The following is a 16,122-nucleotide window of genomic DNA, read 5'->3' as shown; positions in this document are numbered from 1 at the left end:
AAAAAGGCAGCAACAACGAGAATTCAGTCCGAAGCGAGGGTGGAGTACGGCTTCGCAGGACGCCGCCATGTTTGTCGCCGCGCGGCGGAAATCGGTCTGGACCAAGGAGGTTATATATATATAACCTCTTTGGTCTGGACCGATCGGCGTCGCCGCTCCGCTTTCCGCCTCGCTCGGCGTCAAAAGCGGCCGAATCCGCTTCGCTCGCCGGATTTTTGGGCGTGTGTGAACGCGCCTTAAGTGAATATGGCCACCAGCACGGTGCGTTACTTTCCGAAAAAGTCTATGTAGTTTTCCGCACAGTAACGCACCATGCTGGCGGCCACGCCACGATCTCTACCATAACGAAATTCGAAGAGCGAAAAGGACTAGCCCAGCCTTGAGAAGGATCTCACGCTCTCTCAGCGAAGCCGGCGATTGCAGCGCCGCGCGAGCAATCGCTCGGTCGGAGTGGTTTAGGAACTTTTGATCACCCCTGTACAAATGTCAACAGCTTCGCGTTGTGTCTCAGTGTTACGCAGACCGTGTGTCCCAACAGTGTGCGGCGCCAGACGTACTACATACCGCACGCAGTAACCCGTCTGTGCATGCGAATATACCGGTGAGCACAGCACAGCCTGTTCAGAATTCGCTTTATTTGTACAAATTAGCGCATGCCAACTGCAACAGACAGATCTGAAAACGAATGCAAATTCTGCACCGCCGTAAAACCTTGTGCGCTGCTGAAAGGCGCCGCAGCCGTTATTCTTGTCGCGTTCCAGCCACCCTCTTTCGGAATCTGACCACGACTTCGCACAAGCGCTTGTGCGACGCACAGTTTCACAGCAGAATTAACGAGGCGTTACGGCTAAAACTTGTGATGAACAGTCACGTAAGTATTGCTGCATGCGTTGGTTATAAGGTACAAACAGGCTCGCCTCTAAGATCTATACTCTTCGTCTCTATATACACACAAGTCAAGCTGACAGCAACATACGTTCCGATTTTCAGCTGAAACGACAAACACTTCTGATGTTTAATCTGCTCGCATTGAGTAAAAACAAATGTAACGTACTAAGAGAGGGATTAGACGTCCTACCTGTCTGAAAAGTATGTGCATCAATGTTCACAATTCAACGACTCACAGACATGCGGCCTAAAGAACGAAAAACTTTGGATCACATACGCAGTTCGAGATGAAGCACCACTCTTAAAGAAGGTCGCAAAAAATAACGCTGGTTTTCTTTTCGCATCACTTCTTTTGTGCCTCGCGCCTTTCCACTACAGATTTACAAGCCAACTACATGAGGTGGGCAATACAAGGATCATTGCTAAAACGAGCAAAACACTACACGCTCTGCTAGGCTGACCAAATTTATGCGTGCGAGAAAAGGAATTAGAAGAAGGCTGAAGACAGGACACTACATGGAATCTCGCAAGAAAGAAAAACAAACACGACACCTAATACTACGCTAAAGTAAAGCCAGAGCTGGAAAATAAAATTTAGCACTACTATACTCTTATGTTCCCGAGATATGTGCAGAGTGCATAAGCGAATGCCATCCGCAGTTATGGCGTAAACGCCTCCTGGAAGGGCATCAAAACGGGACTATGCCGCTGAAGGATCACTCGATGAAAGTGGTGCACATTCACGCAACGTCACGTGGTGCCTCGCGCGAAAGAGGCAAAACGAGCGACAGGGTGCCTTCGTTTCCGGAAGACAACATGGTACATACCGCAGACAAGTAACGCCACACAGTAGCCGCCTTTAAAAACAAGGAGAGTGGGACGCAAGACACCAGTACTGCAAAGGCAAATATAGACTTCTGGTCCCAGGGCGCTCAGCCTCACTCGTTTAATGATGTCTCTTTAAACGATTATTTCTTGACACTCCACGGAGCGCGAGAAACACACGAAGAGCACCGAGATATCGGCACTCCTCTCATTTTTGTTGTAGATGCAGTACGTGACGTTAGCTCTGAGCGGCTTCATGGCGATGTTAGCAATTTCTGCAGCCAAGAGGAGTCGATCAACCGACACAGCGTAACACTCCTGTACATTTCACAGTATCTTCTAAGGAGTTTGTCCGTGGTGCCTTTCCCAAATATCTCAAGTGTTCGACCAAGCGTAAGTACGCGACTGTCATATATCCCCACTAATACAAGTGGAATACAATTTCATTCGGTGAATGCTTGGCAATGCCCCCACCGTTGTTCCATAAACTGAGCAACACTGACAAATAAATAAAACGCAAATAAATTACGCATATCCTGCCCTTTTCAGGCGGCACAAGAAGTACTCAAAAGAAAACAAATGAACGATATTTTGAACGACGAAGGCAGTTACTACCTAGAAGTAGAGTAGGCAGAAAGGAGTAGACACTAACTCGGATGAAATCGCACACTGTGCCTTGACCACGCAAACATTGGACCTGAAGAAGGCCAACCCTTGCGGGCTCGCCACACTAGAACACGGCTACCGGAAAAATGCCGCGAGGCGACGAAATTACAACAAGCCTCGATGAAACATTGCCACAGCAAACAATAAGAGACGCATATTAAAACTTAGGCCCAGCCGACCGCCATGAAAACTCGCATAACTTCTCGGAGTGTCTCGACATCTTATCTCCTACACCCTTCCTGCCGTCTGCTGCTGCACTGCACAACGGTGCAGAACTTAGGAAAATTTCCGCGGTATAGCTGAAAACTTTTAGCGCGGCATTGTCACAAGCGACTGATATGTTGAAGAAACATTTGTATCTCCATTAAACTCCTCAATTCCTAGCCAGTACAGCTCATCCTGCTCAGGGTGTATCAGTTTACGGCACTGCGCACACACAACACAAATTCGTAACTGTTCTACGGCCGCTAGTTAACACCCCAGATATATTTTTCATCACTTGCCTAATATGCAATCTCTGGTATCATTATTGTAGTCGTTTTCGTTGTTGTCGCATATGACCATCGAGGATGAGTGGAGGGATGATTCTGGAATGTGTTATCGTACGTGTTTCGAACTGCGATCCATCCTTCTCACTGTCTACGGTTTCTAGGCCGGCAGGCCTATGCCTAATCTACAAGCTTCTATAAGGCATGCAAAACGCACACTGCAAATAACAGAAAAGTCCTAAGGACAACACAGATGACGACACACATGATTATGCGTCAAATGCGGAACACCGGTGATGCATTCTTCCTTGCATATTTGAATGTTGGACCACTTTTTACAAACACGTATACGAGACATGCAATCACCGGAGAAGTGGCTTGCAACATGATGCCAATTTCTTCGAGGAGGAGGAGACTCGATCTACACACACAGCGTATTTACAAAAAGTGGCCTCGCGGCTGCAACGCCACCACCGGCAGCGGGGAAGTCACACACGAAAGTGCTTTCCGGCACTGCCAAGTTGACGACCCTCTGGCCGCTTGTTGGAGTCCTGGCTTATTATTCTTTAGTAAACAGTCAGACTGTTAGCTCAATAAAGTATTATCTAAACACTTGCTAAATTATAATGCCCACAGGCTCCAGAATGGAGCATTATGTAGGGGATCCTGCGCTGCCAAACAAGACAGGAGCAACGAAGGATGTGGACGAAATTACGACAATGATAATTAGAGCACTCGACAAAGAGGGTGGCACCCTTTCCAACACGAAAACATGTACAATGTGGCACAGGAAGGGAAATTGGTTGCACGACCCGTTTTGTAAAATACGACGACCGGTTACGAGGGAAAAGATAACATGGAAGATATGGAGCAAGTAAGGCTAAACGCTTCGCGCAGCATGTATAGCTCGAAGAGTGATGGGACTGGAAGTGCGCTCCGGCTGACACGATGAGCGTAGCTTTACGCACGGATTACAATTGTGACGCAAGATACAGAGCATGGACAAGACACCGATGCGACCCCGGAGTAGGCCCCCCTCCGGAAACAGTCTACACTGAGCTGAGGTTCCTTCTAAGAGTGCTCACTTTTGAAACATTACACCAGCGCCGTTCGCAGTTCGGAAAAACAGTGCATGCCTTCAAAAACCTTTGCGACCAAAGATGTCGTAGCGAACCGGCGCTAAAAAAAAAAAAATACAGATGTCAGAAAACGCTTGGGCTGAAAGACACTGATGCATTCTTAAGGGCTACTGATCACTTTAGACCAGCTTCGACGCGCACCGACATCGCACGAGCGTCTTTTGCCTCCATCGACATGCATCGCAGAACTTCTGCGACACGCCAAGTGTGGCATGCAGAGAGGCAACAGATGCAGAGGAGCGCTGCGAGCGCCGTTTCTTTCTTGAGTCCCTACTGGCCAAAGCAGGGAAGTTATCGAAGTGAAAACCTTGCCGCAGACGAGCGACTTCAGTTGCTTGGCCGCATGTTGTGCCAACGTCTTGGAGAAGGCTCGGGATAGTTTCCGGAAAGATCACGCCCAAGTCCAGAGACGACCGAGTTCGCTAGAAAGTCGACGCACTGCCCTGTCGCGGCGCAAGCGCCTGCCCCTGTGTGCGGTTGTTGTAAGCATCGCTAACCAACGATGTGCTAAACACAAGCGAGGAGATATATGAGGACAGTTCGCACAGCCCGCGAGCTTACTTTGACCGCGCGCATAGCAAGCCCTGTTGAGAAACGTAAGCTCAATGCACCACTTATCCACTGTTAACCACGGAGGAAGGACAGATAAAGCTGTGCCACACTTGCTTCGAGACTACGACGACATGCAATGTGATACTGCGCGCCGTAATGAGGCGCACACCGCGATATGTCTGGCAAGCTTGCACACGAGAACGATAAATACGTGACCTAAGGGTATACCGCGAAGGAGTTCCATGTGGCGTGACACACGCTTTACACTCATTACAATCGGTAAAATCGATCGAACATAAAGTAGGCGAGGAAGCGAACAAAAAAAAATGAGAACGTTACGTGTTAATGCCAGTAGTAGTTTGCATAATCAATGTGACCGTCAGAAGGCGCCACCAATAGAGTGCCGTGGGCATTTTGTTGACGCATTCGGCAACAGGAGTGATTTACTTTGCCGTGGTACTGCGAGTACTTCGTTGTATCGCTACACGCGTCAGAGATGGTGAGAGTATACGAAAGGTTGCGGAGTGCGATTCTGTCGCTACGAGCAAAACGAGCTCACCGACAAAACTTTGGAGTAACAAAAAGCAGCATGACAGGCCTCTTTGTATTTTGCTTATCGGACTTCAAGCTCGAGACGAAAACGTCAGACGCTGAAGATAGAAAGGAGCATTATACGGGCAGCAGTAGGCTCACCTTCCTAGCATAAGGTAGCCAGTAAGAGTTCCGTGTGGGATAGGAAGGCTGTCTAGCTCACAGGTCTACATCCAGATTTTCTGGGTGCAGCCAATGCAGGCCTTGCCATTGGTCTATAGCTCAAATGAGCCTATAAAACAACTCGCAAGAGCCCCTTCCTACGTTACTTTCATTGCCAACTTTGTTGGAACTAGCACGCCGTTTGTTGTGGCGTCAGTAAAAATATAATGATCAAAGAAAAGATAAATTTTCAGCGGCAAGTAAATAAGGATTTCAAGAAAGCAGACTCGGCTCTTTCAAGCTGTCTCTTTGTTCCACTGACGACAAGTTATCTCATTCCTGCCTAATTAAATGAAAAAGTGAGCGTGATTTGAGACCAATTATCTCGCTGCTGCGTAACTAGCGTGGAGTTTTGCAAAAAAAATAATAACTAGGCTAGATGACGTCGTTCACTCACAGGTTTGGTCCCTGAACAACAAGTGTGCGAAAGACGAATAAAGCATTCGTGGGCTAAGAGTCCTTCAGCTTACAGAGTTAAACTATGATAGTCCAACAACAACGTCGTCCACGTAAATGACAGGGCAAAATTGATAACACAGTGCTCACACGATACAACGGGATGCCGCGCGGACACATTCATGCAAGCACGCTAACAACGTAGCATGCATGAGAGAAATAACAAAGCAGCAGATGTCAAACACGTGGATATTACGCAGATATTAAGCAAACGTAGAAGTACAGTGAATGGACACAAGTTCTGGGATAAAAACGAGCAGAATAAAAAAAGATGCGAGTTGATAAGTAAAACAGAAAAAAAATACGAGATGTACGGAGAACAGACTCGCGATGCATAACGACGGATGTGTGACCCTTCTTTCGTGCTTTTTCTTTATTTCCTGTGACAGCCATACTCCCCGATAGCTAGGCGGGCGAGTTGGTGATACATTTTCCAAAAATAACAGCGCGAAAAACGGGGACTATTGGTAGAAAAACACAGGGCAAGCGCTGGCCTGTGTTTTTCTACCCTTCGTCGCACTTTTTCGCGCTGCTATTTTAGGAAAAAGCCATACTCCGCGAGTATAACGACACTTAAGAACTCGGCCATACAGCATGAGCGAAGCATCGCAATTAGAGTGGTTCATTTCGTGAAGATAAAGTCTAAATGTATTTATTCACGCTGAGACGCACCTGGCAGCATTTACGCACACCGACTCATCAGCTATGCGAGTACTCCCCAGCGAATATAGGCTCCATCATAAACATTTTTGAACGACTAGGTACTCAGTTGCAGACAAACATGGTACTGCAAGATAATTACTGTAAAAAGTACTAGGATTAAAACATACCACTTATTCTTTTTCTCTCTCTTTGGCAAACGAAGGGTTTATGCTTCTAAAGTATAGACTTACACACGCTACGGCTAAAAACACCACAAAAGACTACGCTGTACCACTTGAGTAAAACGAATCATTTAAGGACTGCCGGCAACGACGCTTCATTCCCCTCCACTTTGTAATTTAGCATTGGCATGGGATGTTTAAACGCAGACAACACCGTGTCACGATTGGACAACCGGTAAAAACCGACAGATATAAGGCGGCCATCGATGCTCACAGCCGAGAAAAAGAGGTGGCCCGCATAAGTTAACTGATTCCAAAGCGATTTTGTGTCCACCTCGCTGCTTGACTCAAGCAGCGCTCAGAAGGCTCGGCGCGGCTTAACTCAGTTGTACCACATTGTGCGCAGGACAGCAAATCCTTGATTGGTGCTGGTGAAACAGTGCTCGTGAAATTCACTCCCAATGCCCTCGGGCATGAAACTGAAGCCATAAAATGACCCGAATAATCGACAAGACGCAGAGGTACACGCAAACCGTTCCTGATGCTCGCGTTTGGCTAAGCTAAAAGCCAACAAAAGTCAATGTTGCTGTTTCTCCTCTACCAGCACAATTTGCCTCGAACTCAACTACAAGAAAAGTTTGTTAGCGTCCGACGCGCTCCTTTGCTTAAGCACGGTTGCATATTTGACGGCTATGAGAAGCAGCGCAATCATCCCCTTATAAAAACAAAGCCCTCAGATCCCGCTTACATACGCATAACGGTTCCGTTAAACTGACTGTGCGCACAACAAACTACCTCCTGCACACTCATCGATAAGCTCAACAACACTCGAATGGCGAGACCATGCAACCTACGAGGAGTGAATGTCCAAGAAATAAGCAAAGTTTCCTCTCTAAACGCCATCTGGGGATTGTGACGCCACATCCAACAATCCCTGCGCCGTCAGAGAACGAAGAACTGGAGATGCATTCAGGCAAGCCACTGAATTTACACACATTTCAACGAAGTATTTGCGCATGCTTTTTGCAGCGACAGCCAAAAGCCAGCAATCGCACTAGCGAACGCAGACGGGCCTCTTACGTGGAGCCTCCTTGCGAAGCTACCAGCGGGGCCTTTTGAAAGCGTCACGACCTGTGACGCCTCAACACAAAAATCTTAGGACATACGCCTCCATAGCGACCGGTTTCCGGTTAGCTCCACTCGTTTTCTCAGTCATTCTTTCTTCGTATACATAGCTTGTACGTGACGTCACTTCCGCCCCCATCAAGCGCTGGCGGCCATGCTGCCGAACCATCTGGGCGTCCCCGCCCGACCGCCCTGTGATGCCTGACCGCTCCTGGGACGCTTTGGAGTATTTTCTTATCCTTTCGGGCGCTACGCTTATTCCACAGAGCAATGAGCTATTCAAGGCAGGCTGCTATGATAAAATTATTTGATCGGCGCCCCTAACGCTACGCAGACAAAGTGAAAATTTGCGGCGATATGGGTCCGTACATGCTGCGACCGGGAGTCTGCATGGCGATAGGCGTTGATGTGTTCCCAAGTGACCCACGGGGATACCGTGTACTCTTCCAGCTTTGTGACGTTGAAAGAAATGAAAGCCTTCAAATAATTGGAGGACACAAGGCTTTCTACAGCACGTGGGTGAGAAGCCTGTCCGCGATGCGCCTACGAGACGAAAAGCTCGGCATCGGTCACGCCGCTTTCTCTGCCATCATTGCTAGCTGCGGTCGTGGCGATCCGAACTGGCTGGCGTAGTGCTGTAGCCAAGATGCAGTTACGCGGGACCCAGTCTGGATTTGTGTTGTCAAAAAAATGGGATGGCGTCAATCAAAGCAGCAACATTCACTTCAGGCCGTAGTTCTTGCTTCCCTCTTTTCGCAAACATTTAATTCACGTCACAAGCATCTTACCTGTCACAAAATGCGCTCCGCACACAAGTAAATTGAAGTTGTCGGGTTGCAAATCGTCTCGCTTGATGCGAGCCAGTCACGGCCCGCGCCGATTCGTACTGAGAGCCTTGTAGCGCTCGCACTTGCATGCCTACGATTATCTTACGAATGCGGAAGAAGTTCGTGTTAATCGGCTTCTTCTTTCGCCTGGAGCTGTCGCTACGGTTAGCGCAGTCAACGGTGGCATATAAAACCGTACTGAAGCTACGGATGGACGTGAACCAACACGATGGGAGCTAACACAGGCGTCGGTAAGCTAGAGGCGGTCTCGAGGTGGTTCGGCAGCATGGCCGACTGGCATCCCGCGACCACCGTAAGATATAACCTGTTTCGTCGAGCCGAAATTTCAGGCGTGCCGGAAGCGGTCACATAAAATCCAGACACACGTCGCGCTGGGCGCAGAAAGCCAGCGCACGGGATACAAGTTTTTGTATTAAACTCATTCGATGCAACGCTCACCAAGAGCATGCGACAATGCGCCAAATGAACCGGACGCTATGCGAAAACGATCGAAAGTCCTGATGGAGAAATCGATGTAGCCGCGGGTGACTTTCGTGGCCAAGTTCTCCGATCAGACTCCACAAAACTAGTTTTTTCTTTGGGCACTCACTACGGACACTGCTGGCTGCCGAAAACTGGAGCCAGCCGACGGGTGTGCCACCAGTGAAATCTATAGCACAAGCTGTGGGCTGCACCCTACAACTTCTCAGCATCATATGATAGTTCATAATGTCAACCATGAGTGGCGCAACAATCTGTAGACGCACACATTTCGGGCAAATCAACGAGCCAGAACCGGAAACACGGGATCTTATGAGGGAATTTTAACAGGTAAACATGTGGGCCACTTGGTGCTAGTCAAACATATTGGGGCCAGCGAACAGATGGGGTCGCCATGGGATCGCCATTTAGGATAAGGCTCCCATCAATGAAAGGTCAAGATGCCTCTCTGAAGCGATTGATTGCCTTTTAAGGAATGAGCGTGTATCTCGTAAGGGCGGAAAACGACAAATGGATGAAGTGGTCAGACACTTTTTGCATCCTGCTATCCGATAAGAAGGGTAGGCTTGTGGTGCTGCCCAAGGGTACGTTTTCTCAAAAAGCGGCTAAAGTAGTGTACAAGAACTTCATGGTGACGAAGGAAAGACTTCCGTGCCTGAAACAGAAAGCTATCCAACTGCTCAAGGATTTCAGCCTGCCAAGGTTGGAGAAGGCGGTCAATAAGGCGCAGCGGGATAGGATTCCTTCTCAGTCAAGACACACTAGGTTGACTGTCCGTTCGGAGCTATCATCACAAAGGAAGGATCCTGGCAGAAGCTGGTGGGCCAACAACACCACGCTGATGGTGGATGACCCTTATATCGTCCATAATTCTGCCAGCGTGATTCGGGAACTGAAGGAAAGCTTTGTGGGTGCCATCTCTACATTCTCACATTGAGGAATTGTACACACCATTCCACTTCTTTCACTCAGCTTTTAGCGCTTATTTGTTGCCAAGTAATGTAGACTTTCAAGGAAACCAGTATGTGCAAAAGAACGGTATTTGCATTGGTGTTAGCGTAGCTCTGGTGTGCCATATTTTTTGGCTAGGTTTGACAGCTCCCTTCGGTGAAGCGTGACAGACGCATTCTTAGTGTGTTTAAATATGTTCATTTTTTAATTAGTCTGAAGCTTCGAATCGTCGTTAGTGGCGTGTTGAATTTTCCATGACCACGCAGGTGCACTGAATTTTACCTATGAAATGAGATACAGTTTTTAGACTTAATGCTAACGTATAACGAGGCCCACGTCTGCTGGAGTTACTCACCTAAAACTAAAAAAAGAGTTTCTGCCATATTTTCCTCACACTCTAATAAGCTATAGAGAGATATCCAGCCTTTGCGAGCAATGCACTGGAGAAGAACTGTTCACATGCTGTGAATGGCAGCTTTCGCCAGCCAGGCTGACTTGCTGAGTGCAGCTGTCGAGTCGCTGCTGCAGAAAAAAAAAATAGACACCAGACAGAGCTTGTAAAATAGTGGAGAGGGAAAAAGTCAAGACACTGCCCTACCTTCAAGGCACCTCGCATAACGTAAAGAAAGTGGCACAGTGGCACCATGTGGCGGTGGTCTTTTCTGTACCCTGTAAGCTGTCTGTTCAATAATTGAAAGGAGCAGAGAAGAAAAACAAGCATCCAATGGCCGCACTATCAAACACATCAAGTTCACTGGCGTGCCGCTCATGTCGTCTATGAGATACCCCTCTCCTTTGGTAGGGTGTATACGGGTAGAAGTGCCAGATGCCTGAATGAACATGCACGCGAACATAAAAATTCACTGCAAAATGTGTCGGACCAGAACATGCTCCCTCGTCTCTGCAGACAGTGTGAAAACCACCTTCCAGCTTTCTAAAAAATTCTAGTACTACGAAAAAGAAAGAACAGGGAGCTAGCGGAAGCCTATAGTATCAGGGTGCAAGGTATCAACATGTGAATCAGTGTGCCGTGACTGTTGTTCACGAATAAAGAATTTCAGTTACCAAACAACAGTGTGCAAGTTAGGAAGAACAATAAGTATCAGTCATTTCTCGTTTGTGTGCCGAATAAGTCTGAATGCGTCTGCGGTGCAGTGGTGACTCACCCCATCTGTTTGGCCTGTTTGATACACCTGCGTCGTTTGGTATCCTCAGCTGGCAACTTGGCAATTAAACTTCATTTCTTAGTCCAGTGCTGCCCCGCATAATCCTTCTTGTGATCCCGTCTGTATGCTGGTACGAACATGTCTGACGAGTGAGTTTCGGAGCTGACATGATTAAAGACATCTGATCTCATACAACAGGTGGCGTGCTGTCTCTCCCTTTGAATCGCCCACAGGCAGCACATTACAATACATAACAAGAAAATTACACTGTCCATACAAACAGGCAGAAACAAGGTGGTCAATAGAGTTTGTGTCAAGGTGACGAATGCAGAGAGCTAATGAGCTGTCGATGTCTCTGGGACTGCTCGGGTGGTCGGTATAGATGCTTGATTCTCATTCGTTGCCGGACACACGAGTCCCTTGAAGACAGTCAGCACAAAACAAGGCTTGAGGACTGCGATGTTCACACAGACACCAACCTTAGTCCAAAGGTCGAAGATAAGGGAAGTCTTCATTGTCCCGATCTCTGAAACGATACAAGAGAGAAGCACAGAAAATTAAAAACTTGTCAGCTTTTTTGCGCAGGTAAATTTAGGTCTGTTGGCATACCAAACTGTAGACTGAACTATATACTCTGGCACTAAAGAAACAACGTACGCAAGTCATGGACAAAAAATTACACAATGCATATTCATGGGAAAAAATTCGTTTCTATGCAAAGCAGGTCTATGAAAAATTGCGAGGACACTGTGGCAACTAAAGTGTTGAGAGGCGAAAGCCGAGGACACTATGCCATGACGACTTCCGGTGCATGTGACGTCACACCATTCCCGTGGCTATATCAATACCCAAATTATACATCTTTTGGGGATCTTAAATGTTCATTACCCTTAATTACACAATCTTCCATCTAATCTGACACAAATCCGACGTTTTTCCGACCATTCTGTGACAATTTTCACTAAGCCGTGACGACTTCCGGTGGATGTGACGTCCCGCCGTTCCCGTGGCTATATCAACGTCCGCGCTATTTCAACGCAATTTCGGCATTTTTGCCCATAATTAACTAATTAATCAGTCATCAAACTTGGCTGTTAGGTTCACTTTTGCCTCCTCTATCTGAAGCAACCATTGATTTTCTTCTATATTTTTTTTAGTTCCAGAGTTAAACGTGTGTGAGACGCTTTGTTAGCGGACGACAGTATGAGCCATCAACGACCTTAAAGCACTGAATAACGAGGGGACATGCGAGCTCCATTCACACGAAAAATGTCAGCTCACTGAGTAAAGACGCAAAGCAGAAATAAACTGTTTTCCGCGAATCAGCACTCCGCAAACTGTCGCCATCACTATGTGTCCTGCGTTGCTTCCTTTGAGCTACTTTACACATGCGAGGAGGCAAACAGTAGGTCGGTCATTCCAACTACTTCTGGCATGGCGCCCTAGTGACAGACTTCGCAAAACACCAATCAGAACAGCCAGGCTGCTCTGAGCATGCCGCCCTGCAGGTTGAACTAAGCTAGGCGGAAATTGCTCGAGTCCGGGACTGTTTCACATGGCGCGATTGTAGCCGGAGCGCTGCACGATTTCCGACGTTTGTCGACAGAACAGCGCGTCAGTGTCGTCGCAAGCCCTTTGCGACAGACTTCGCACTGCCGCACCGTCAACCAATAGGATTTCAAGAAAGGCTGGCTGCTCGTAATCGTGCATCTCTTAACAAACGCAAAAAGAAACTCACAGGTTTTATCGAACATAAAAATGCACGACAGCTAAAAACAATTAGTCACGATTATAAAATAAGCACACGATAAGGTTTTTGACATTTATATATTCGCCAAAGCATTTCTTGCCTATGAAAAGCCGCCCGCGCCGCAACGACAATGCGTCTGGGCCGTATCTGTTTGGTGCGCGTCGACGCCACTAGCGTGACTTCCAGGCCATGTCGAGTGGCAGTCGACCATTGGGAGAAGAACCGGAAGCAGCCTCTTAAATGCCGAAGAATACGCCAGAGGAGCGTCATTTCATCGCCGCCTGGCACTTGACACTGACGGTTATTGCTGTCTGTAGGCCAGTGCGGGCACATCTCGCTGCATGCTTAACCGGCCAAGCGGATTAAATGATTTCGTGGTAGTGTCCCGAAAACTTCTGCACAGTCTACTTGGTCTGGGCTAGTTGGCACACATTACGTCTTCGTGAAGCTGAGATCGAAGAATGCCAAACAAAAAACGGGGACACGGACAATATCAAGGGATTCGCAGCCGTAATAGTGCAGTAACGGGACTTTGCGCAAAGCTGTCGGGGTCGAGCGCTTTCTCTCCTTATTTTCCTCAATTCCAACCTTCGGAAAGCGCCTATATTCACCGTGAAGCCCCGTGACAACCGAGACCTCTCCCCAACGACATTGCAAGACGAGGATCGGGGCATGAAAGAAACAGATGATAGTGAAAAGGCTGTAAACGCAAGAACCAAACTTTTGGAAGACGCACCGAGGTACGTACCAAAGAAATATCCAACAAAGGCAGCAAACAGAAATTAAAAACCAAGGAGCCATCTAAGGACGTTGGGCCCATGCACAGACAGATGCAGAAATAAAAACGAGCAGCCCACCGGGACGTTGAGGAATTGTCCACCGCGCGGTATTCGGCGAATAAACGACGCTACGGGGAATGGCAGTAATCACCATCGCTCGTTTATTTTTCTCCGTTTTCACGCGGCCAGCGAAGGCCTGCGGTGCAAAGGAGGGAAGCGGTCAGTGAACGAATTACAAAAAAAAAAGAAGATGGAAGAAGAGAGAAGGGGTACATAGGTAAAGATTCGGGAGAAATCACAGCGAAGACGGACCGACACGCTTTCTGGGAATGAGTGGAAAAAATCGAGCACACGCACGCAAGCAAGAAATGAAAACAAGATAAGTTGGCAACAAACATCTCGCACTGTTTTTCTGTTTTTTTTTTTTTTTTGCATTCTGCGGTTCGCGTTTCCAAGACAGTCCTCGTTTGCAGCCAGTATAAGCGAACGTAGATCGGGCAAAGCATTGCTGTGCTCGAGCCTACATTGCGCTGGCCTCTCTGGAAACCAGCGCAGTGCGCCCGCCGTCGAGCAAAGCAAGCCCAGACCCTCATCGGGCATGTCGCGGCTTGCAGCATGAATCATCCTGGCTCGCCGGCGCAGACCCTTCCTCCTCCTCACTGTCGGCTCAAGACTCCTACGACGCTTCGCCGGCCGCCCTTTCCAGTCTGCAAGCCTTCAACGGCCCAGCCCTTTTGACCATTCGTCTAATTTGAGCGGTGGCCAGTGCCGTGACCTGATTGGAGGGTTTGAACGGCTGGCTGCCGCAACGGTCGCCGGCGGCTGCAAAAACGGAGCCGCGCTGAGCCCGAGCAGCACACGGACAGCAGACGAGCCATCACGCTGGAGCTACGCTCTCCCGGGGCCGCCCTACTTCTTTGTGCCAGCCCGTTGTGCTCTCGGCCCTTGTACATACTGTACATAAATGTCCTTTGACTCACCGTCGCCTCGACCGTTTCTTGGCTCAGTTCTGCGCAACAGAGGCAGCAGGCTGAGATGCTCCAGTCACAACCGTGGTGACCAGGCTCGGAGGCCCAGTCCCAACAGTGGTGGCAGCGGTGGGATGCCCCAAAGTCCCAACAGCATCCAACAAGCACCCAATCCTCACAGTCGACACTGGATCAACAAGGCGGCAGGCTGCTCCAAGCAGTGCAGATTTATACGATTAAAACAGTGTTCAGCTGGCAAGTGGACGCGTTTTCTCGTTTGTTTTTAACCTCATAATGATACTAGTAACAGTAGAAGAGCTCGGAAGGTAGAGAAATGGAACGGCAGAACAGACGTATACAGTCTAGCAAGGTGCGGCAGAGTTGAACGTTTGATACAGGTACGGCAGAACTGGGTAGGATACGGCCAGGAAAGGTACAGCGCATAACGGTAAAGCTGGAAATGGTCGACCAGGAAGTCGATCCAGAGGTCCAGATCACGAAGCTACCTCGATCGCCAATCATAATAAGCGCCCAATGACAAGCCACCGAATGTCACGAATAGCATTCACACGAGAGCAAGCAGCTTCTTTTATAGCTACGGCCGGCTACGTAGCTCCCATGACGCTGCACCGAACTAGTGGAACAAGTCGCATACGAACCCCTACGTGACCGCTACGTCGAGTGATCAATGCCCGTCGTTCAGGGCCAAAGCGCGCCTAAACGACACTTCCCGCGAGCTGCCTCTCTTTCTGGGAGAATTTTAACCATAAGTAAAAAGAGAATTAGACAAAGCCCACCTCTCGCAGAGCGCGCGATGCTTTTGTGACATACGTACCGTTCCATGAAGATAGCCGTGATGTACGACCCAGCTTTTCCCCTTACCAGAGCGTCCCGAACGAGACTTCCCCGAAGCGCGTTCAAAAACCTCCGAGCGTTGGCGATTGCAGAGACTTCTCACCGCAACTGCACGTGATCACATATCTCCGCGAGGCGGCGCTTGATGGTTCTCCGGCGGCGAGCAATTAATCATAAATACGCAACCCACGTCTGGATGCGACAGGCTCGGTAATGGCGCCGCCTCAGGGCGCGACGCCACAATTTCGCGAGAATGCTACCAAGCATGACATTTTTACTTTTTTTTTTTAAACATGACGCTTTTACAGCCAGAGCTTGTACGAGAGTTTCTCAAGGATAACTGGTGCCTACGTCATAATACGTCGTGACAGAAAACTACCGACACCCACTTGCTGACCGGTGAGGATGTGCCCTGTGTGGTCATTTGATTAATGTTGGCTTTGGCGCTGTAAAAACAACGCTCTTACTCCTCCCCGATGAGGGCGAAGAGAGGTATGCAAGAGAGTTTTTTTAGTTGCAAGCCTCGAAATGATCTTTTTTTTTTTTTTTGCCGCGCAGAAAAGGAAAAAAACTGCAGAGGGGCCACTTAAAGGGGTTGCGACATCAATT

The 16,122-nt window shown here is 48.4% G+C and overlaps 1 protein-coding gene across 2 annotated transcripts in view; it reads right to left on the bottom strand.

Annotated features, from left to right (window-relative positions):
* Positions 1-615: 615 nt before the first annotated feature.
* Positions 616-16,122, bottom strand: part of LOC149365197 (uncharacterized) — a 92,128-nt gene continuing 76,621 nt past the window's right edge. Inside the window, exon 3 of one of the 2 annotated variants that reach the window (XM_089588258.1) lies at positions 616-11,687. In XM_089588258.1, coding sequence (XP_089444384.1) covers positions 11,497-11,687 — 191 coding nt within the window. In that variant the 3' untranslated portion in view covers positions 616-11,496. The remainder of the gene's footprint in view (positions 11,688-16,122) is intronic. The other variant, XM_089588251.1, reaches the window with a different exon arrangement.

This window comes from Amblyomma mixtum, chromosome 1, assembly GCF_055824585.1.
Source record: "Amblyomma mixtum isolate Tamu chromosome 1, ASM5582458v1, whole genome shotgun sequence".
Taxonomy (NCBI): domain Eukaryota; kingdom Metazoa; phylum Arthropoda; class Arachnida; order Ixodida; family Ixodidae; genus Amblyomma; species Amblyomma mixtum.
This window is presented reverse-complemented; position numbering and strand designations above follow the sequence as displayed.